This window comes from Meles meles, chromosome 4 (assembly GCF_922984935.1).
Source record: "Meles meles chromosome 4, mMelMel3.1 paternal haplotype, whole genome shotgun sequence".
Classification (NCBI taxonomy): domain Eukaryota; kingdom Metazoa; phylum Chordata; class Mammalia; order Carnivora; family Mustelidae; genus Meles; species Meles meles.
Genome location: NC_060069.1, coordinates 5,492,748 through 5,516,790, shown reverse-complemented (window position 1 = coordinate 5,516,790; position 24,043 = coordinate 5,492,748). Strand labels below are relative to the sequence as shown.

Sequence of the window (24,043 nt, the reverse complement as noted above, 5' to 3'; positions counted from 1 at the left end):
CCTTTATGCAGCATGTTTCTAACTCGCTTTGTATCCTTTTGTTTACATTTAGCTTCATCAAACAGAATTATTGAAAGGATATTCTCTGGGGCAGTAACAAGGTAAGAAAAAGCATCTGAGTTTAAAAATGAATTACGGATGTGGAACCTGAGTGGTTCAGTGGGTTAAATAATCCTCTGCCTTTGGCTCAGGCCATGAGCTCAGGGTCCTGAGATCCAGCCCCATGTTGGGCTCTCTGCTCAGCCAGAAGCCTGCTTCTAATCTCTCCCACTCCCCCTCCTGCTCTTTCTCTTTCTCAAATAATGAACTCTTTAAGGAAAAACGAATAAATTCCAGGTAACACTTTAACAGTCTCATTTGAGCACGGCTTCCTGCACAGCGTGGCTTCATACAAGACAGTAGTGATTCTTTAATTTATGGGCATTAGTCCTTTAAATACAGGTAACAGTATTGGTGATTATTTGCATTCAGATTGGAAACCAGACTGCTTTCTTCTTACCTGCATATGTCTTCTGGTTTCACCCTCCAGGCCTTTACAAACAATTATAGGCAATGGAAGAGATGTTCTTTGTTAGGTTTCTAGCCTTCTACTTTTTCTTTGACTTAATTTCCAGAGAAAGATGTTGCTTTAGGGGCGCCTGGGTGGCTCAGTGGGTTAAAGCCTCTGTCTTCAGCTCAGGTCATGATCCCAGGGTCCTGGGATCCAACCCCACATCACGCTCTCTGCTCAGCGGGGAGCCTGCTTCCCCCTCTCTCTTTCCCTGCCTTTCTGCCCATTTGTGATCTCTGTCTGTCACATAAATAAATAAAATCATTAAAAAAAAAAAAAAAACATGTTGCTTTATTTCTTAGTCTGTCATCCTGCTAAATTTATCTGAGTGATTGCTTAGGAAACTTTATAACCATATGTTTTCTTCAGGGGAAAAACAGTACAGAAAGAGGGAAGAATGAGCTATGCAGACTTTGTTTGGTTTTTGATCTCTGAGGAGGACAAAAGGAACCCAACCAGGTATGACTTTTTTTTTTTTAATTTAAAATTAATTATTTAACATACAGTGTATTAGTAGTTTCAAAGGTAGTTTAGTGATTCAAGCTGGTATGACTTCTAAGTTTCCTTTGCCAGGAATATCAAACACTTGAACAAAGCTTTAAAAAGTCATGTATACTCAGTGGATGCCATCTTGACCTAGGAGCACCGAGATGAATTAGACTTAGTGTCTGCCCTCTCAGACTGAATGCATAATCACAGCATATCAAGAGAAGTGCTTTTACCCCCAGAAACAAAGATGAAGTGACACGTGAGCTGGCCCTAAGAGTTAAGTAGGACTAGGAAGCCTTTATATAGAATGTGGGAATATATATTAAGAGTTTCACTCTTGATGGCTCAGTAGCAAATTAGAGAGGGAAAGAAACAAATTGTGGATGACTGTTACAGACAAATTAGAATCATCTCTCCTTTCCCTTGGCACAAACATACCTTGATTTGTAGTTATGAACATACGCATCTGTTTCTTGCCACTAATCTATCTCTTATTTAAGCCAAAATCTAGGTCCCTCTCTTCTTTTTATTCCCAGCTTGTGTTAACACAGTACCCAGCACATAGTCTGTGCTTAGTACTAAGGGACAGAGAGGCTACAGTCCTTGGTGCTGCTTGCTCGTATAACTGACTTAGCTGTCTGTATGTTGGGTCTAGATGTTATCTAAATGTTGGATACATGGTTTGAAAATTAAGGAAGTAAAAATAAAACTAAGCTATTTCTTGGCAGCCTATTAGATTATTTTTAAATAGCTTTGTTTTCCATTTCAAAGAATAATTTTTTGTCCATTATAGACAATTTAGAAAACATGGATAAGCAGAGGAAAATAAATTTTAAAACTAATAATTCTAACACAGAGAATAAGAGACTATTAAAAGTTAGTATATACTGTATAGTCTCTTTTATTATATATTTTTACATACTTTATGGATGCTTAGATTAGTTCATTGGATTAAGTCTTAATTACCATACACTCCCAAATTTTTATGGAATGCTTTCCAAAACAATAGTTATACCTAAATGGTTGTGACATCCACTACTTTTTTCACTAACATAAATTCCCCAACATGGAATTGCTAGGTTAAAAGGGTATAGACATTTTTAAGGGCATTTATAAAAATTATTAAGTTGCTCCTTAGAAAAAGTGTATAATGTTATACTTTTATCAGCAAGGTACTGAGCATATTTCTTATAACCCCTAACAACACAGGATGTTTTCCTCTTAAAAATATTTTCCAATTTGATAAATAAAAAATTTAGTATTATTTTATTATTTGTAACACACTTTTTCATGTAACAGTATATTTCCATGCCAATAACTATGCATCTTTATAATTTACCATTAGTCCACTATTTTGAAAGCCTAGGTTGTTTCAGTTAGATCACCTCAATTTCCAAAGTTTTGCAATTCTTGCCCTTTCAGTGTTGTGTTAACCCTCAATCTCAAGTTTTTATCTCTCATACTTCCTCAATTATGAAAACGCTTTCCTCAAATAATTCTCACCCATGTTTCCTCTTTATGGAGCCCCTATTATCCCACAAGACCAAATGAAGAGAACTAGAAATGGTAATGAAGAAGATTAATAGCAAACTCTATGAACATATACTTGTTCTCTTTTCTTCTCTCAGTGTCTTTAAAAAACATAAATTACATAAAGTAATTTAGTATACTTTAGTATAGTAAAGTAGAAGAGTATAGTTTGGGGGTTGTAGTATATGTAGATACAATATAGTAAAGTAATAATTAGAACAGTGTAGTTCTGGGTTTGTAATATATACGTATGTAATATGTATAGCAATAATCGCACAAAAAGAGGGAAGAAGGAAGAAAGTTGTATAGGAGTAACATTTCAGTCTCTTGCTGGAATTAAGTATAAATCTGAAGTAGATTCTAAGAAGTTAGAAATGTATATGGCAGCCTGTCTTTCTGCCCATAGATCCTGTCCTTTAATGAAAATGCCTTTTTGCTCCAAATAAATAAATAATGATTTTTTTAAACGTATATGGCAAGTCCCTAAAGCAACCACTAGAAAATTAACTCAAAAATACATAGTGAAAAAAATCATTGAAAGAATTAGAATGTTACACTTAGAAAATAATTCACTTACTATAAAAGAAAGCAGTAAAGAAGAAACAGAAAAAATGCCAAGACAGATAGAAAACAAAAAGTAAATGGCAGACATAAGTCTAACTATATCAATAATAACAATTTATAAATGTGAATGGATTAAGCATTCCTTTAAAAGGCAGAGATTTTCAAACTGGATTTTAAAAACTAATTATATGCTATCTACATGAGAAATATTAGATTGAAAGACATAATGGGGAGAAAAAATAGAAACTAAGTATAGGGATATGTCATACAAACAACCTTAAGAAACTTGGAATGTCTTTATAAATACCAGAGAATGTAGACTTTAATTCAGAAAATAGTTACTAGAGATGAACAGGAAAACATTACAATTACATATATGCACCACAACATCAAACCCTAAAATACATGAGACAAAACTGACAGAATTAAAATAAACAATTCAATAATAAGAGTTGAAGACTTCCATACTCCTCCTTCATTGATGGATGAACAACCAGGAAGAAGATCAACAAGGAAATAGAAGTCATGAGCAACACTATAAATAAAACTATAAACCAAACAGACCTAACATATCTATAGAACACTCCACCTAAGAACAGTAGAATATATATTCTTCTCAAGTACACATGGAATATTCTCCAGGATAGAACATGTGTCTCAGGCCATAAGACAGTCTCAATACAAAAAGAAGTAAAATCATACAAAGCATATTCTCTGACCATAATGGAATAAAATTAACAAAGATAGGAATTGGGGAATTTATAAACATGTAGCAACAACACACTGCTTAAATAACCAAAGGATAGAAGAAGAATACATCAAAGGAAATAATTTGAAATGGATGAAAATGAAGGGAAAAGTATCAAAACTTTAAGATGAATAAAATAGAAACACGGAATGCCAGAACTCGTGGGATGTAGCAGTGCTACATGCAGTTCTAAGAAATGTATAGCAATAAATGCATATACTAAAAAACAAATGCCTTGAATCAATAACCTAACCTTCTACTTTAAGACACTGGGGGGAAAAGAGCAAATTAAGCATAGCAAACACAAGGAAAGAAGAATGACTGAAGTGAATAAATTAGAGAATAGAAAAACAATAGAGAAAATCAATGGAACCAAAAGTCAGATTTTTAAAAAAAAGATTAATAAGGCCTTAGGTACACTGGTCAAGGAAAGAGAGATAACATTTAAATTGTTAAGGTCAGAATAAAAGAGGTAACATGAATGTTGACCTTACAGGAATAAAAATATATATATAAAACATAACAACTTTATACTAACAAATTCGATAATTTAGATAAAGTGAGCAAATTATTGGACACTGGTTTGAGATGAGATAAAAACTCTGGATAGGAAAAATAATCCCAGGCTGATATGGCTTCACTGGAAAATGCTACCAAACATTTTTAGAAAGAAAACAAGTGAACATAGGGGTGGGGAATAGGGGAGAGGCAGAGTGAGAAACAGATTGTTAACTATAAAGAACAAACTGATGGTTAGTGGAGGGGGGGGGGGGGCGGGTCAAATATGTGATGAGGTCTAAGAAGTCCGCTAGGTGTGATGAGCACCAGGTGTTGTATGTAAGTGATGAATCACTAAATCATATACCTGAAAAAATAGTAATTCTTTACAACCTTCCAAAGAATAAAAGAGTAAAGAACACTTCCAGATTCATTCTACAAGGCCAGTGTTACCCAGATACCCAAAGCAGACAGTAATGCAAAGTTGGTTTACCATCTAAAAATCAATCAATATAATATACCATATTAATAGAACAAAGGATCAAAACCACATGATCATCCTAGTAGTCTTAGAAAAAGCAGTTGAAAAACGTCCAATACCTCCTCTTGATTAAAAAAAAAAAAAACACTTAAACTAAAAGTGGAAGGGAATTTCTTTGACCTCATAAAGGACATCTATGAAAAACCCATAGCTAACAACTAGTGAATAGTGAAAGATTGAAAGCTATTCCCTATGATCAGGAAAAAAACAAAGATGTCTGTTCTTTCAGCATTGTACTGAAGGTTCTAGCCAGGACTGTTAGGCAAATTAATGAAATAAAAAGCATCCAAATTGGAAAGGAAGAATAAAAACTACCTATTTGAATATAGGAAATCCCAAGAAATCTATCAAAAAACTATTAGAACTCAGTAAAGATTAAGTAAGTTGCAGGATATAATACAAATTTATTTTAAAAAATCAATTCTATTTCTATGCACAAAGAATGAAAAGCCAAAAATAAGGAAATAATTCCAGTTATAATAGCAGCAAAAAGAATAAAATAACTGGAATAAATTTAACAAAAGAAGTATAAAACTTATACTGTGAGAACTACCAAAACATTGTTGAAAGAAATTAAGGAAGATCTAAATGAAATGAAGACATCCCATCTTCACGGATCAGAACGTTTAAAAATAGTTAGAACATCAGTACTCCACAAATAGATTTATAGATTCAAAGCAAATCTTTAGAAAATCCCAGCTGCTTTTTGTTGCTTTTGTAGAAATGAAAAAGCTGAATCCTGAATTCATGTGGAACTACAAAGGGATCAGAGTAGCCAAAATAATCTTGAGAAAAAAATAAAATCATAGTATTCATGCATACCGATTTCAGAATATACAAAGCTAATGTAAACAAGAGAATGTGATACTGGCACAAAGGTTGACATGTAGATAAACGGTGTTGAATTAGGAGTCCAGAAGTAAAAATAAATCCTCACATTTATAGCTAGGATATGGCAACAAGGATGCCAAGATAATTCTAAGGGGGGGAAATCGTGTATTAAGGAAGGATACTGAGAGTTGGATATACATACAAAAGAAATACCATCACCAGATCTAAGGATTCTAGGTAAGAGATTGTAGCACCTGGATGGAGCACAGAAATAAGAAAAGATGAAGAAGGTAGAAAGGAAAATCTCATATTACCTGTGTCATCCCATCTCTAAAGCCCAGGCAGCCCAGTATGGAGGGACACCCTCTCCATGGGGGAAGGAGAGTGAAGTGAGTGCCCAACTTGACTGTGGACTCCAGCAACAGGCCCTCCGTGAACACCAATTCCAGACTAACTCCAGTGGGCCCAGCCACAAGGCCCAGCCCAATGCCAAGCCAGCCCCCATGGACCCAGGCCTCAGATTCACTTCAACACCAAGCCAGACTTCACTACACCAGACTCCAAGCAAGCAACTGTACACCATTCTCCATAATTGTCCTGCACCAGGTTGGCCCCTGCAACCTCAGGCTTGCCCTAGTGCCAGATCAGCCCCTAGATCCCCAGGCTCCAGTAAAACCCAGTAGACCTCAATAATGACCAGCCCCAAGAGACCCAGACCTCAGGTCCACCACTGCAGACTTATACTGCAGGCATCACAGACCCATCCCAAAAGTAGGCCACACCTTGCGGACTCTGACTCAAGACCCAGTTACTACCATATTGGCCCTCATGGACCCAGGCACAAGCCCAGTCACCTGCTGGCCTTGGCCTCCTGCTTCTAACGACAGACTCACCCAAAGACCCCAGGAGACAGCTTGCCCAGAGTTTCTGAACACACAGATTGCTAAAGGGTATTCCCTGCTAAAGTCAGTCTTTAAAGACTGAAAGCGATGCCTGCTCTTTCAGATGCAGAGACACCCATGCAGTGTCACAAGGATCTTGAATAACCAAGGGAATGTGACATCACCAAAGAAAATACCAGTAACTGACCTAAAGAAATTGAGATCTGCAAACTGTGTGACAAAGAATTCAAAATAATCATCTTAAAAAATTTCAGTGAACTACATGAGAAAACGAAGAACTGAGCAAATTCAGGGAAATAATGCATGAAGAAAATGAGAAGTGCAACAAAGAGAAACCATAAAAACAAGCCAAAAGGATATTCTAGAGATGAAGAACACAATGACTGCACTGAAAAATTCCACAGACAGCTTCACCAACAGACTCTATTAAGCAAAAGAAAGAATTGGTGAGCATGAAGACCAGTCAACTGAAATTACCGAGTCAGAGGAAAGAAAAGGAAAAGAAAAAAATGAAAAAGAGAGCAAAAATCCTAGAAGAGTTACAGGACACCACTAAAAGAAACAATATTTATATTAATGAGAGTCCCCAAAATACAGATAAAGAAAAGGAAGAAAACTGATTTAAAGAAATAATGACAGAAAGCATTTACTAATCTGTAATCTGGGGAGGGAAATGAACACCCAGATCCGTGAAGTCCAAGGAACCCCAAACATAAAATATAAAGAGATCTTCACCAAGACACATTATAAGCAAATTCTCAAAAGTCAAAGACAGAATTTTGAAAACAGCAAGAGAAAACCAACTTGTCATGTACATGGGAATCCCTAGCAGTGGATTTCTTAGTAGACTACCATGCAGACCAGAAAAGAATGGGATGATATATTCAAAGTGCCAAAGGAAAAACTGCCAACCAAGAACACTGTACTTGGCAAAGCTGTCCTTCAGGAAAAAAAAAGGAGAGATAAAGACTTTCTGAGTCAAACAACATCTGTGAGAGTTCATCACAATAGACCTGCCTTACAAGAAATGCTAAACAGAGTTCTCAAGTTGAAAGAATGCCAACTAAAAGGAGAACATATGAAAGTTTAAAACTCACGGTGAAACTAAGAATATAGTCAAATTCACAATATTCTAATACTCCAATAGAGTGCATAAATCACTTTTAACTCTGGTATATAAGTTAAAAGACAAAAGGATCAGAAATAATTATATCTACAATAATTTGATCCTGGATACAGAATATAGAAGAGAAATAAATTGTGATATCAATAACAAAATGTTGGGGAAGGAAAAGTTAAACCATATGGATTTTGTATGCAATTGAACTTGTTATTGCCAACTTAAAATAGATTGTTAGAATTATGTTTTATTGGAAGCTTCATGTTAACCAAAAATAAACCTATAGTAGATAAAGAAGATAAAGAAGACAAAAAAGATAAAGAGAAAGTAATCAAAGTATACCACTACAAGAAATTAGCAAATGACAAAGGATGATAGCAAGAAAGGAATAACAGAATTACACAGTAGTCAAAACCAATTAACAAAATGGCAGTACTGAGTCCTTGTATATATTTACTTTAAATGTAAATGGAACAAAATAGCCAATCAAAAAACACAGAGTGGCTAAATGGATTAAAAAACAAGATCCCACAATATGCTGCCTACTAAGGACTCATTTTACCTCTAAGGACACACATAAGTTAAAAGTGAAGGGAAGGGAAAATATCTTCCACTCAAATAGTAACCAAAAGAGAGCAGGGTGACATTACTTAATATCAGACAAAATAGATGTTAAGTCAAAAGAAAGTCATTATATAATGATAAAGGGGTTGATTCATCAAGAGGATACAACAACTGTGAATATATATGCACCCAACATTGGAGTACCTAAGTGTATAAAGTAAGTATTAACAGAACTGAGGGGGAAAATAGCAGTATAATTATAGGGGGCCTCAGTAGCCTACTTGCCACAATGGATAGATCATCCAGACGAAAAATTAGGAAACAGCAGACTTGAAAAGCACTACAAACCAAATCGTTGTAACAGACATATGCAGAGCATTCCATCCAACAGCAACAAGATAACACATATTCATTTCAAGCATGTACAGAGAATTTTCCTGGATAGATCATATGTTACACCACAAAACAAGCCAATAAATTTCAGAAGATTGAATTACATCAGGTAACTTTTCCAACCACAGTGGTTTAAAAAAAAAAAAAAAAGCTAGAAGTCAATAGAAGGAGGAAAATCGCAAATATGTGGAAGGTGAAAACACTCATGATCAGTTAGTCAAAGAAGAAATCAGAAGTGAAATCAAAAAGTATCTTGAGACAAATGAAAATGGAAACAAAACATAGCAAAACTTGTGGGATGCAGCAAAAGCAGTTCTAAGAGTGAATTTTAATAAATGCCCATAGTGGGGTGCCTGGGTGGCTCCGTGGGTTAAGCCTCTGCCTTTGGCTCATGTCATGATCTCAGGGTCCTGGGATTGAGTCCCACATTGGGCTTTCTGCTCAGTGGGGAGCCTGCTTCCCCCACAACCCCACCGCTTGCCTCTCTGCCTACTTGTGATCTCTGTCAAATAAATAAATGAAATCTTTAAAAAAATAAAAACATAAATGCCCATAGTAAGAAAAAAAGAAAGACCTGAAATAATCTAGCTTTTATAGCTCAAGAAACTGGAAAAAGAACACACCAAACCTAAAATTAGCAGAAGGAAGAAAATAATAAAAATCAGAAATAAATGACATTCAGACTAGAAAAGCAGTAGAAAAGATCAATGAAATTAAGAGTTGTTTTTTGAAAAGATAAAATTGACAAATCTTAGATTAAGAAAAAGAAGACTCAGGGCACCTGGGTGGCTCAGTGGGTTAAAGCCTCTGCCTTCGGATCAGTTCATGATCCCAGGGTCCTGGGATCGAGCCCCGCATCAGGTTCTCTGCTCAGCAGGGAGCCTGCTTCCTCCTCTCTCTGCCTGCTTCTCTGCCTACTTGTGATCTCTGTCTATCAAATAAATAAAATCTTTTAAAAAAAAGAAAAAAAGAAAAAGAAGACTCATAAATTATATGTGAAAGAGAAGATACTACAATTGATTCCACAGAAATAAGATCACAAGATACGATGAAGATTTATATGCCAACAAAATTGATAACATACAAGAATAGAAAAATTCCTAGAAACATACAACCTACCAAGACTGAATCATGAAGAAATAGAATATCTGAATAGACCAATAATGAGTAAGGAGATAGAATCAACAATTAAAATCCTTTAAAAAAAAAAAAACAAAAAAACAAGACCCGATGGCTTCATAGGTAAAAAAAAAGAAAAAAAAAAAAGCCAGTGCTTCCCAAACTCTTATCAAGAACTGAAGAGGAGGGAACACTCACAAACTCATTTTACAATGCCAGAAATAATACCCTATTCCAGAGCCAAAGATACTACAAGGAAAGTATAGACCAATATTCCTGATGAACATAGATGCAGAAATCCTCAACAAAATGCTAGCAAACCAAATTCAACAGCACAATAAGAGGATCATATACCATGATAAATTGGGGGTTATCCCTAGGGCAAAGATAGTTCAACATACGCAGATTAGTGTCATATACAACATTAACAGAAGTGAAAAAATAATATGATCAACTCCATAGTTACAAAAAAAAATTTTTGACAAAATTCACACCACTTCATAATTTAAACACACACACACATACAGTGTAGAGAAAGAATGTACTTCAACAAAATAAAGGCTCTATATAACAAGCTCACAATTAACATCAGACTCATTGGTGAAAGCTGTCAGCTTTTCCTAAAACTAAGATCAGGAATAAGACAAGGATGCCCACTCTTGCCACTTACTCAACTGGAAGTTGAACTGGAAGTCTAGCCAGAATTTTTAGGCAAGATAAAAGGCTTCCAAATCAGAAAGGAAGAAGTAAAGTTTTTTTCTTTTTACAGAAGAGATAATCTTATACAGTTGACCCTGTAACAACACGAGTTAGGAGCACTGACCTCCTACACAATCAGAAATCCACACTTAACTTTTGACTCCCCAAAAACTTAACTACTAATAGCCTACTGTTGACTAGAAGCCTTCCTGATAACTTAAACTGTGGATTAACACATTATATACTGTATTCTTAGACAGTTAAGCTAGAGGGAAAAGAGTTTAAAAAAAATTATAAGGAAGAGAATATGCATTTATTATACTGTACTTACCAAGAAAAGGCCATGTATAAGTGGACCCATGCAGTTCAAACCCATGTTGTTCAAGGATTAATTTTATATATAAAACTCTAAAGGCTACCAAAACACTATAAGAACTAATGAACTAATTTAGTGAAGTTGCAGGATACAAAACCAATCTACAAAAATCAGTTCCATTTGTACATACTAATAAGGTATCTGGAATAAAATAAAACAATCTCATATACGATAGCATCAAAAAAATTTTTATTGTAGGAATACATTTAACCAAGGAGGTCAAAGATTTGTACACTGAAATCTATAAAATCTTTATGAAAGAATTTGAAGAGGACACCAAAAAAAAAAAAGAAAGAAAAGTTATCCCATCTTCATGGATTAGAAGAGTTAATAATATTAAAATACTCTCCAAAGCTGTCCACAGATCAGTGCAGTCCTTCTCACAATTCCAGTGACATTTTTCACAAAAGTAGACAAAACAATCCTAAAGTTCATTTGGGACCACAAAAGACTGCGAAGTGCAAAAGCAATCTTGAGCAATAAGAACAAAGCTAGAGGCATCATATTATCTGATTTCAAAATATACCACGAAGCTACACTCATCAAAAAAGCATGGTATTGACATAAAAACATCAAAATATAGACTATTAGGTCAGGTAGAGAGCCCATAAGTAGATCACTGCATTTATGGTCAGTTGACCTTTGACAACAGTGCCATGAACACACATGAGGAATGGAAAGTCTCTTCAATAAAGGATGCTGGGAAAACTGGTTATCTCCATGCAGAAGAATTAAGTAGGACACTTATCTCACTTCATTAAAACAACATCAACAAAAGCCTCAAAATAGATTAAAGAGTTAAATGTAAGGCCTGAAACTAAAACTACTAGAAAAAAAAAAAAAAAAACACAGAGAACAAGCTTCTTGACATTCATCTGTACAATTTGATCTTTTTTATATGATCCAAAAGCACAGGTGAAAAAAATGCTAAAATAGAGGTGGGATTGTATCAAACTAAAAAGCATCTAGTAGGAAAGGATCAAGAGTAAAAACAACGTACAGAATGGGAGAAGATATTTGCAAACCATACATCTGATAAGTCAGCATCTAAAATATATAAGGAATGCAAACAATTCAATAATAAAACAACTCAGTTTAAAAATGGCCAAATGCAGGAGTACCTGGGAGTATCAGTTAAGCGTCTGACTCTTGATTTTGGCCCAGATCATCATCTCAGGGACATGAGATGGAGCCCCACATCAGGCTTTCTGCTCAATGGGGAGTCAGTTGAAAATTATCTCTCTACCACTCCATCTCCCTCTGTCTCTCCCTCACCCCCTACTTACACACACACACACACACACACACACACACACACACACACTCTAATAAATGTTTTTTTTTTTCAGTGTAACAGTATTCATTGTTTTTGCACCACACCCAGTGCTCCATGCAATATGTGCCCTCCCTATTACCCACCACCTGGTTCCCCCAACCTCCCACCCCCCGCCCCTTCAAAACCCTCAGATTGTTTTTCAGAGTCCATAGTTTCTCATGGTTCATCTCCCCTTCCAATTTCCCTCAATTCCCTTGTCTTCTCCGTCTCCCCATGTCCTCCATGTTATTTCTTATGCTCCACAAATAAGTGAAACCATATGATAATTGACTCTCTCTGCTTGACTTATTTCGCTCAGCATAATCTCTTCCAGTCCTGTCCATGTTGCTACAAAAGTTGGGTATTCATCCTTTCTGATGGAGGCATAATACTCCATCATGTACATGGACCACATCTTCCTTATCCATTCGTCCGTTGAAGGGCATCTTGGTTCTTCCCACAGTTTGACGACCGTGGCCATTGCTGCTATAAACATGGGGGTACAGATGGCCCTTCTTTTCACTACATCTGTATCCTTGGGGTAAATACCCAGTAGTGCAATTGCAGGGTCATAGGGAAGCTCTATTTTTAATTTCTTGAGGAATCTCCACACTGTTCTCCAAAGTGGCTGCACCAACTTGCATTCCCACCAACAGTGTAAGAGGGTTCCCCTTTTTCCATATCCTCTCCAACATACGTTGTTTCCTGTCTTGCTAATTTTGGCCATTCTAACTGGTGTAAGGTGGTATCTCAATGTGGTTTTAATTTGAATCTCCCTGATGGCTAGTGATGATGAACATTTTTTCATGTGTCTGGTAGCCATTTGTATGTCTTCATTGGAGAAGTGTCTGTTCATATCTTCTGCCCATTTTTTGATATGATTATCTGTTTTGTGTGTGTTGAGTTTGAGGAGTTCTTTATAGATCCTGGATATCAGCCTTTTGTCTGTACTTTCATGTGCAAATATCTTCTCCCATTCCGTGGGTTGCCTCTTTGTTTTGTTGACTGTTTGGGTTTCCTTTGCTGTGCAGAAGCTTGATGAAGTCTTGATGAAGTCCCAAAAGTTCATTTTCACTTTCGTTTCCGTGGCCTTTGGAGACATATCTTGAAAGAAGTTGCTGTGGCTGATATCGAAGAGGTTACTGCCTATGTTCTCCTCTAGTATTCTGATGGATTCCTGTCTCACGTTGAGGTCTTTTATCCATTTCGAGTTTATCTTTGTGTACGGTGTAAGAGAATGGTCGAGTTTCATTCTTCTACATATCGCTGTCCAGTTTTCCCAGCACCATTTATTGAAGAGACTTTTTTCCACTGTATATTTTTTCCTGTTTTGTCGAAGATTATTTGACCATAGAGTTGAGGGTCCATATCTGGGCTCTCTACTCTGTTCCACTGGTCTATGTGTCTGTTTTTATGCCAGTACCATGCTGTCTTGGTGATCAAATCTTTTTTTTTTTAATGGGGAAAGTCAAAATCAACATATAGAAATCTTGCATTTCTGTGTATGCAATAACGAATCAAGAGAATAAGAAATCAATTCCATTTATAATTGTACCAAAAACCATAAGATACTTAGGAATAAACCTAACCAAAGAGGTAAAAAAAGATCTGTACCTTGAAAGCTGTAAGACACTGATGAAAGAAATTTAAGATGACACAAAGAAGTGGAAAATCATTCCATGCTCATGGATTGCAAGAAAAATATTGTTAAAATGTCTATACTACCCAAAGCATTCTACACAATGCAATTCCTATCAAAATACCACGAACATTTTTCATAGAGCTAGAAACAAACAATCCTAAAATTTGTATGGAACCACAAAAGACCCCAAATAGCCAAAGGAATCTCCAAAAGCAAAGCGGGGGGCATCACAATTCCAGGCTTCAAGCTACATTACAAAGCTATAGTGACCAAGATGGTATGGTACTGGCACAAAAACAGTCAGTGGAACATAATAGAAAATCCAGAAATGAGCTCACAAGTGTATGGTCAATTAATCTTCAACAAAGCAGGAAAGGATATGCAATGGAAAAAAGGCAGTCTTCAACAAATGTTGTTGAGAAAACTAAACAGCAACATGCAGAAGAATGAATCTGGACTACTTTCTTACACCATACACATACATAAATTCAAAATTGATGAAAGACCTAAATGAGTCCATCCAAATCCTAGAGGAGAACACAGGCAGTAACCTCTCTGATCTTGGCTTTAGCAGCTTCTTACTAGATACATGTCCGGAGGCAAAGGAAACAAAAGCAAAAATGAACTGTTGGGACTTCATCAAAATAAAAAGCTGCACAGTGAAGGAAATAATCAACAGAACTAAAAGGCAACCTACAGAATGGGAGAAGAAATTTGCAAATGACATATCTGGTAAGGGGTTAGTATCCCAAATATATAAAGGATATATCAAACTCAACACCCAAAAGAGAAATAACCCACTTTAAAACTAAACAGAAGAAATGAACAGACATTTTTCCAAAGAAGACCAAACAGATGGCTAACAGACACATGAAAAGATGCTCAACATCACTCATCATCAGAGAAATACAAATCAAAACCACAATGAGATATCACTTCACACCAATCAGAATGACTAAAATTAATAACACTGGAAACAACAGGTGCTGGTGAGGCTGTGGAGAAAGGAGAGCCCTCTTACACTGTTGGTGGGAATGCAAACTGGTGCAGGCACTCTGGAAAATACTGAGGTTTCTCAAAAATTAAAATTAGAACGACCCTATAATCCAGCAGTTGCACTATTAGGCATTTATTCAAAGGATACAAAAATAACTGATTCAGAGGTACACATGCATCCCAATGTTTATAGTAGCGTTATCAGTAATACCCAAGCTATGAAAAGAGCCCAAATGCACATTGACTAATGAATGAATGGATAAAGAAGATGTGATATACAATGGGATTCTATTCAGCCATTTAAAAAAAGAGTGAAATCTTGCCTTTGCAATGACGTGGATGGAGCTAGAGTATTTTGCTAAGCAAAATTAAGTCAGAGAAAGACGAATATCATATGATTTTACAAAACAAACATGGGGGCCAAGGAAGGCAAACCAAGAAATAGACTCTTAACTATAGAGAACAAATTGAGGGTTACTGGAGGGTTGGTGGGCAAAGTGATGTGTTAAGTAGGTGGTGGGTATCAAGGAGGGCACTTGTGATGAGAACCAGGTGCTGTGTGTAAGTGATGAGTCACTAAATTCTACACCTGAAACTAATATTGCAGTATATGTTAACTAGCTAGAATTTAAATAAGGACGGTGGGGGGGGGGGAATGTAATAAAAAGTAAAATGGGGGGGCCACCTGGGTGGCTCAGTGGGTTAAGCCTCTGCCTTTGGCTCAGGTCATGATCCCAGGGTCCTGGGATCGAGCCCCACATTGGGCTCTTTGCTCAGCAGGGAGCCTACTTCCCCCTCTCTCTCTGCCTGCCTCTCTGCCTACTTGTGATCTCTCTCTCTCTCTCTCTCTCTCTGTCAAATAAATAAAATCTTTAAAAAAAAAAAAAAAGGTAAAATGGGCAGAGGACCTGAATAGACATATCTCAAAATAAATAGCCAACAGAGAAGTTAAGATGGCAGAGGACTAGGGGAACCCTAAACTTTTTTCATCGCTCAAATACAAGTAGACAGTTACTGAGTCATTCTGAACACCCAGGAAATCAATCAGAAATCTGAGAAAACAAATACTGCAAGTCTACAAGTAGAAAAACAACCACTGTTTGGAAGATAGGAGATACAGAGACTTGAATCCGGTGTGAAATAGTTGAGGATACCACAGGGGGGACAGAGCCTACTTAAGAAGCCTACCTCAAGGAGCGCATGGGTGGCTCAGTCGTTAAGCATCTGCCTTCCGCTGGGGTTGTGATGCCAGGGTCCTGGGATTCCTGGGATCGAGCCCCGCATTGGACTCCCTGCTCGGCAGGAAGCCTGCTTTTCCCTCTCCCACTCCCCCTGCTTGTGTTCCCTCTCTCACTGTGTCTCTTTCTGTCAAATGAATAAATGAAAATCTTTTTTAAAAAGAAGAAGGGGCGCCTGGGTGGCTCAGTGGGTTAAGCCTCTGCCTTCAGCTCAGATCATGATCTCAGGGTCCTGGGATCGAGCCCCACATCGGGCTCTCTGCTCAGCGGGGAGCCTGCTTCCCCCTCTCTGCCTGCCTTCTGCTCTGCCTACTTGTAATCTCTCTCTCTCTCTATCAAATAAATAAGATCTTTGGAAAAAAAGAAGGGAAATTTTATTAAAAAAAAAAAGAAGCCTACCTCAAAGTATTACAAGCAGCAAAGTGCAAAATCAAAATTTTTTGAAGTCTGCTCCAGTGCTCCATTGGGGGACGTGCCTAGGTTAAAGGTGCTCAGGTGGAGAAGTGGGGCAGAATCCCAGGAGTGACAGCCCGGTCTGAGGATCCCTGGGATTGAAAGACAAACATGCCATGCCTAAGTGCAGCAGAATTCTCAGGTATAGGAGCAGGAAAGCCAGCTGAGAAGAGGGAGTCTACATGGTGGCTCTTTGCTCTGTGTTGCCATAAAGTGGAACTACTGCAGAGCTGTACAATCACTCTCCTGGGATGGGTCCAACAAAAGGCAGAAGTGAGATGAGACCGTCCCTGAAGGGAACACAGCATTCCCTAAAATGTGGAGTTGAAACTCAGTCATGTGCCTGAGATAAAAATGCTTGGTCACAGGCTGGATAAACACAGAATTTTGATGGAAACCAGGGAGACAAGACTGGTTGCTCTTCTGTGAGGACTCACTAAAGACTAGGGGGTGCGAATATTCAGCTTTGGGGTTAGAGAGCCAGGTGCTGCCATCCTCTCCCCACCCCTCAGTGCTAAAAACCTTCAGGGAGCAAAACAGCACCACCTACTGGAGCCCAGACCCACTTAGGCTGAGCCCTGCCTCCCTCCACACTTTGAAGCACATTTCCACTAGGGCAAATCCATCTGAAAATCAGCACAACAGGCCCCTTCTCCCAGAACACCAACAAAACCAACTCACTTGAACCAACTTGACTGATCATAGACAGCTGCAAAGCTTTAGCTCTTTGGGAAAAGAACAAACGTATATAACGTTCTTTGTGTTTTTATTCTTTATTTTTTTTTATATTTTATTTTTATTCTTTAGTCTTTAGTAATTCTTTTTTCAATTACAATCTTTTATTCAATTTTTTATTTTTCGATTTTTTTACATATAGTTCATGTATGTTTTTTTATTTTTGTTTCCTTTCATTGTATGTTATTTCATTTTATCTATATATACATATATATGTTATTCTTTCTAATTTTAGGAATTGGTTTCTTTTAACAAGTGGACCAAAACACACCCAGAATCTAGTTTTTTTGTTTATTTGTTGTTGTTTTGGGGGTTTTTTTCTTTTTTTTTTTTTTTTCTTTTCTGGACAAAATGACAAGATAGACAAATTCACCCCAAAGGGAAAAAAATGGGAGCGTTCAATCAGGGATTTAATCAATATGGGTATAAGTAAGATGTCTGAAATATAATTTAAAATGATTTTAAGGATACTAGCTGCGCTTGGAAAAAGCATAGAAGACTGGAGAATTCCTTACTGTAGAGACAACTAAAATCTACTCAGGCTAAAATTTAAAATGCTGTTACCAAGATACAGTCTCAAGTGGAGACCATAAAAATGAAAATGAACAAGTGGAGGAATGAATCAGTGATATAGAAGATAAAATTATGTAAAAAGAGCTGAAAAGAAGAAAGAAAATGAAAAACTATTAGATCACAAGGGTAGACTTAGGGAACTCAACAATTCCATTAAGGGAAATAATATGCATATTATAGGAGTCCCAGAAGATAAAGAGCAGGAAAAGGGGGCAGAAGGTTTATCTGAGCAAATTATACTGAGAATTTCCCTAATCTGTGGAAGGAAACGCATTCAAGCACAAGAGGCACAGAGAACTCCCCTCAAAATCAACGAAAATAGGTCAACAACTCAACAAAGTGAAACGTGCAAATTAAAAAAATTAAGAGAAAATCCTGAAAGAAGATCAGAGGTCTTCTCTGATTAAGAGGTCCTTAATCTAAAGGGTAGACACATAAGGTTGGCAGCAGACCTGTCCAGAGACCTGACAGGCCAGAAAGGACCTTCATAATATATTGAATATGCTACATGGGAAAAGTATCCTGCCAAGAATACTTTATCCAGCAAGGCTATCATTCAGAATAGGAGAGAGAAAGCATTTCCAAAACAAAAACTAAACCATCCCTAAACCATCCCTACACTAAACACTAAACCATCCCTAAAAGAAATATTAAAGGGGACCTTTTGAGAGGAAGGAGAGCCCCAAAGTAACAAAGACCAGAAAGGAATAGACAATCTATAGAAACAACAATCTAGCCAACAATTTAGTGGCACTAAATTCGTATCTTTCAATAATTACTCTGAATGTAGACAGACTAAATGCTCTGATTAAGGGACATAGGGAATCAGAAAGATTAAAACAAAACAAACAAACAAAAAAAGACCAAGACCCATCGATGTGCTGCTTACAAGACTCATTTTAGACCCAAAGACACCTCCAGATTGAAAGTGAGGGGGTAGAAAACCATTTATTGTGCTAATGGACATCAAAAGAAAACTAGTGTAGCTGTCCTTTTATCAGACAAACTAGATTTTAAACCAAAGACTGAAATAAGAGATGGACACTCTATCATAATTAAAGGGTCTATCCAACAAGAAGATCTAGAAATCGTAAATATTTATACTCCTAATTTGGGAGCACCCAAATATATGAATCACTTAATTATAAAATTAAGGAAACTCATTGATAATAATACAATAATAGTGGGGGACTTTAACACCCCACTACAGCAATGGACAGATTATCTAAGCAGAAGATTAACAAGGAAACAAGGTCTTTGAATGACACACTGGACCAGATGGACTTAACAGATACAGTCAGAGGATTTCATCCTGAAACAGCAGAGTGTGCATTCTCTCTGAGTACATATGGAGCATTCTCCAGAATAGATAAAATATTGGGTCACAAATCAGGTCTCCACCAGTACAAAAGATTTGAGATATACCATTCATATTTTCAGACCACAATGTGATGAAACTTGAAGTCAACTACGAGGAAAAATTTGGAAGGATCACAAATACATAGAGGTTAAAGAACTCACTAAAGAATGAATGGGCCGGGGCGCCTGCGTGGCTCAGTGGGTTAAGCTTCTGCCTTTGGCTCGGGTGGTGATCTCAGTCAGGGTCCTGAGATCGAGCCCCACATCGGGCTCTCTGCTCAGCGGGGAGCCTGCTTCCCCCTCTATCTCTGCCTGACTCTCTGCCTACTGATGATCTCTGTCAAATAAATAAATAAAATCTTTTAAAAAATGAATGAATGGGCCAACAAGGAAATTAAAGAAGAATTTTAAAACCACATGGAATCAAATAAAAATGAAAACAACAACTCAAAACCTTTGGGTGGCAGCAAAGTATATGGCAATACAGGCCTTCCACAAGAAACAAGAAATACACAACCTAACCTTACACCTAAAGCAACTGGAAAAAGAACAGCAAATAAAGCCTAAATCCACCAGGAGAAGAGAAATAATAAAGATTAGAGCAGAAATCAATGATACAGAAATTTTAAAAAAACAGTTGAGATCAACGAAGCTGGGAGCTGGTCCTTTGAAAGAATTAATAAGATTGATAAATCCCTAACCAGACATCAAAAAGAAAAGAGAAAGGACCCAAACAAAATCATGAATGAAAGAGGAGAAATAACAAGCAACACTGAAGAAATACAATTAGAGTGTTATGAGCAATTATATACAAATTAGGCAGTCTGAAAGAAATGGATAAATTCCTAGAAACATTATGAACTACCAAAACTGAAACCAGAAGAAATAGGAAAACCTGAACAGACCTATAACCAGCAAAGAAATTGAATCAGTAATGAAAAATCTCCCAACAAACAAGAGGCCAAGGCCAGGTGGCTTCCCAGAGGAATTCTACAAAACACTTACAGAGTTAATAATGCCTATTCTTCTGAAACTGTTCCAAAAAGTAGAAATGGAAAGAAAACTTCCAAACTCATTCTATGAGGCCAACCAACATTACCTTGATCCAAAAACCAGACAAAGACCCCATTATAAAGGAGAATTACAAACCTATATCTGTGATGAGCACAGATGCAGAAATTCTTACCACAATGCTGGCTAATAGGATCCAACAGTACATTAAAATGATTAGTCACCATGACCAAGTGGGATTTATTCCCAGGCTGCAAGTTTGGTTCAATATCTGCAAATCAATCAATGTGGTACACCACATTAATAAAGGACGAGAACCATATAATCTTCTCAATAGATGAAGAAAAACCATTTATCAAAATACAGCATCCTTCCTTAATAAAAACCTCAATTATGCAGGGATAGAGGGAACATACCTCAACATCATAAGGCCATGTACAAAAGATCCACAAGGAATATCATCCTCAATGAGGAAAAACTGAGAGCTTTTCCTCTAAGATCAAGAACATGACAGGGATGTCCATTCTCACCACTGTTGTTTGACATAGTACTGGAAGTCCTAGGCTTAGCAATCGAACAACAAACCAAAATCAAAGGCATCCAAATTGACAAGTCAAACTTGCACTCTTCACAGACATGATAGTTTATGTAGAAAACCCAAACACTCCACCAAAAACTTTTTAGAACTGATACAGGAATTCAGCAAAGTCACAGGGTATAAAATCAATACACAGAAGTCTGTTGCATTTCTATACGCTAACAATGAAGCAGCAGAAAGAGAAATCAAGGAATCAATCCCATTTATAATTGCACCAAAAAAGAAAAACTGATGGCATCGTAGTTCTAGACCTTAACCTGTATTACAAAGCTGCAATCATCAAGACAATATGGTACTGGCATAATAACAGACACATAGATCAGTGGAACACACTAGAGATTCCAGAAATGGACCCTCAAATCTATGGTCAACTACTCCTTGACACACCAGTAAAGAATATCCAATGGAAAATAGACAATCTCTTCAACAAGTAGTGTTGGGAAACTGGACAGCAACATACAGAAGAATGACACTGGACCACTTTCTTATACCATATACATACATAAGTTCAAAATGGATGAAAGACCTAAATGTGGGACAGGAATCCATTAAAATCCTAGAGGAGAACACAGACAGCAACATCTTTGACCTTGGCCACAGCAACTTCTTGCCAGACATGTTTCCAAATGCAAGGGAAACAAATGCAAAAATGAACTATTGGGACTTCATTAGGATAAAAAGCTTTTACACAGCAAAGGAAGCAATCAACAAAACTAAAAGGCAACCTACAGAAGGGGAGAAGATATTTGCAAATGATATATCCGATAAAAGGCTAGTATCCAAAATCTATAGAGAACATATCAGGGCTGGGTGGCTTAGTGTGTTAAGCCTCTGCCTTTGGCTTAGGTCATGATCTCAGGGTCCTGGGATTGAGCCCTGCATTGGGCTCTCTGCTCAGCAGGGAGCCTGCTTCCCCCTCTCTCTCCCTACTTGTGATCTCTCTGTCAAATAAAATCTTAAAATATATATATATATATCAAACTCAACACCTGGAAAACAAAAAAATCCCATCAAGAAATGGGCAGAAGACATGAACAGACATTTCCCCCAAAGACGACATCCAGACGGCAAACAGACGCATGAAAAAATGCTCAACATCACTCAGCCTCAGTGAAATAGAAATCAAAACCACAATGAGATACCTGCCATCTCACACTGGTCAGAATGGCTAAAACTAACAACTCAGGAAACAACATATGTTGGTGAAAATGTGAAGAAAGGGGAACCCTCTTACACTGTTAGTGGGAATGCAAGCTGGTACAACTACTCTGGAAAACAGCATGGAGATTCCTCAAAAAGTTAGAAATAAAACTACCCAGGCCAGTAATTGCACCACTAGGTATTTACCTAAAGAATACAAAAGTTGCAATTTGAAGGGGCACATGCAGCCCAATGTTTATAGCAGCAATGTCCACAATAGCTAAAATATGTATGGAAAGAGTCCAAATGTCCATTGACAGATGAATGGATAAAGAAATGGTGCGTGTCTACACACACATGCACACAGACACACATACACACAGTGGAATATTACTCAGCAATCAAAAAGAATGAAATCTTGCTATTTGTAATGATATGGATGGAACCAGAAGGTACTATGCTAAGCAAAATAAGTCAGAGAAAGACAAATCCCATATGATTTCACTCCTATGTAGAATTTAAGAAACAAAACAGATGAGCATAGGAGAAGGGAAGGAAAAAGAAAATAAGATAAAAACAGAGGGATACAAACCATGGGAGACTCTTAACTATAGGAAATAAACTGAGGGTTGCTGGAGGGTGGTAGGTGGGGTGGAAGGAGTAACTGAATGATGGGCATTAAGCAGGGCACTTGATATTATGAGCACTTGGTGTTATATGCAAGTGATGAATCACTAAATTCTACCCCTGGAACTAATAATGCACTATATGTTAACTAAATTGAATTTAAATTTTAAAAAATTTTAGTAATAATTATGGTTTTTTTTTAATTTAAAATTCTATTTAAAAACAACAACAACAACAACAAAAAGGCAAATAGCCAACTGGTAAATTAAAGGTGCTCAACATTGGGGCATCTGGGTGGCACATTGGGTTAAGCACGTACCTCTTGGTTTCGGCTCAGGCCATGATCTCAGGGTTGGGAGATCAACCCCCAGTCAGCCTCCACACTCAGTGGAGTCTGCTTGAGATTCTCTCTCCCTCGCCCTTTGTCCCTCATGCTCATGCACACTCTCACTCTCTCTCTCTGTCAAATAAATAAATGAATTTTTAAAAAAAGATGCTCCATATCACTAACCATCAGGGAAATGCAAATCACAACCACAGTATCACCTCCCACCTATTACAATGTCTGTCATAAAATAAGAAGTGTTGGTAAGGATGTGGAGAAAGCAGAAACTGGTAGACTGTTGACGAGAATATAAGTTGGTACAACCATTATGGTAAACAGTATGGCAGTTCCTCAAAAAATTGTAAAAAGAACTGCCACGCGATCCCATAATCCCACTTCCGGACACGCGTCCAAAGACAAATCAGTTTCTTACTTTTATTTCACTTTCTGAATGTGGTGTTTTTATTGTGCCCAAGTGGAAAATATGCTGGTAATAAATGGGAAATTTTCTGAAGCTCAAGGAATCTGCCTTCTCAAATTATGACTGATTTATGAATAAATGTAATGGTGTTTTAACCACAGTAAATAAGTAAAACAAATTTTTTTCTAACTTGAAACTCAGAAGTACAGCCTGCAAAACTGACCTCAAATTACTTCACTACAACCCCAACTTGCTTCTTTTTTTAAAAAACTGTTTTTCTATTGAGGTATAGTTGAAATATGAGATTAGTTTCAGATACACAACATAATCATTTGGTATTGATATATATTGCAAAGTGATCGCCAAAATAAGTCCACTTAACATTCATCACCATACAAAGTTTAAAATTTTTTTCTTGTGAAAACTTTGAAGATTTTAGCAACCTTCAATATGCAGTAAAGTATTTTAACTGTAGTCACCGTGCAGTACATTACATTCCCAGGACTGACTTATCTTATAAATGGAAGCTTGTACCTTTTCACCACCTTTACCCTATTTGCACACACCCCTCTCCCGCCTGCCACTCTCCACTCTGGTAATTTCGCTGTGTCTGTGACCTCAGTGTTTTATTTATTTTTTCCTTATATTTCAAATATAAGTGAGAGCATAGAGTATTTGTGTTTGAC

At 37.0% G+C, this 24,043-nt stretch overlaps 1 protein-coding gene across 4 annotated transcripts in view; it reads left to right on the top strand.

Annotated features, from left to right (window-relative positions):
- Positions 1-24,043, top strand: part of PPP2R3A (protein phosphatase 2 regulatory subunit B''alpha) — a 199,151-nt gene that overhangs the window by 140,405 nt on the left and 34,703 nt on the right. For all 4 annotated transcript variants that reach the window (XM_046001661.1, XM_046001660.1, XM_046001663.1 and 1 more), the window contains 2 exons: positions 53-101; positions 920-1,009. In XM_046001661.1, coding sequence (XP_045857617.1) covers positions 53-101; positions 920-1,009 — 139 coding nt within the window. The remainder of the gene's footprint in view (positions 1-52; positions 102-919; positions 1,010-24,043) is intronic.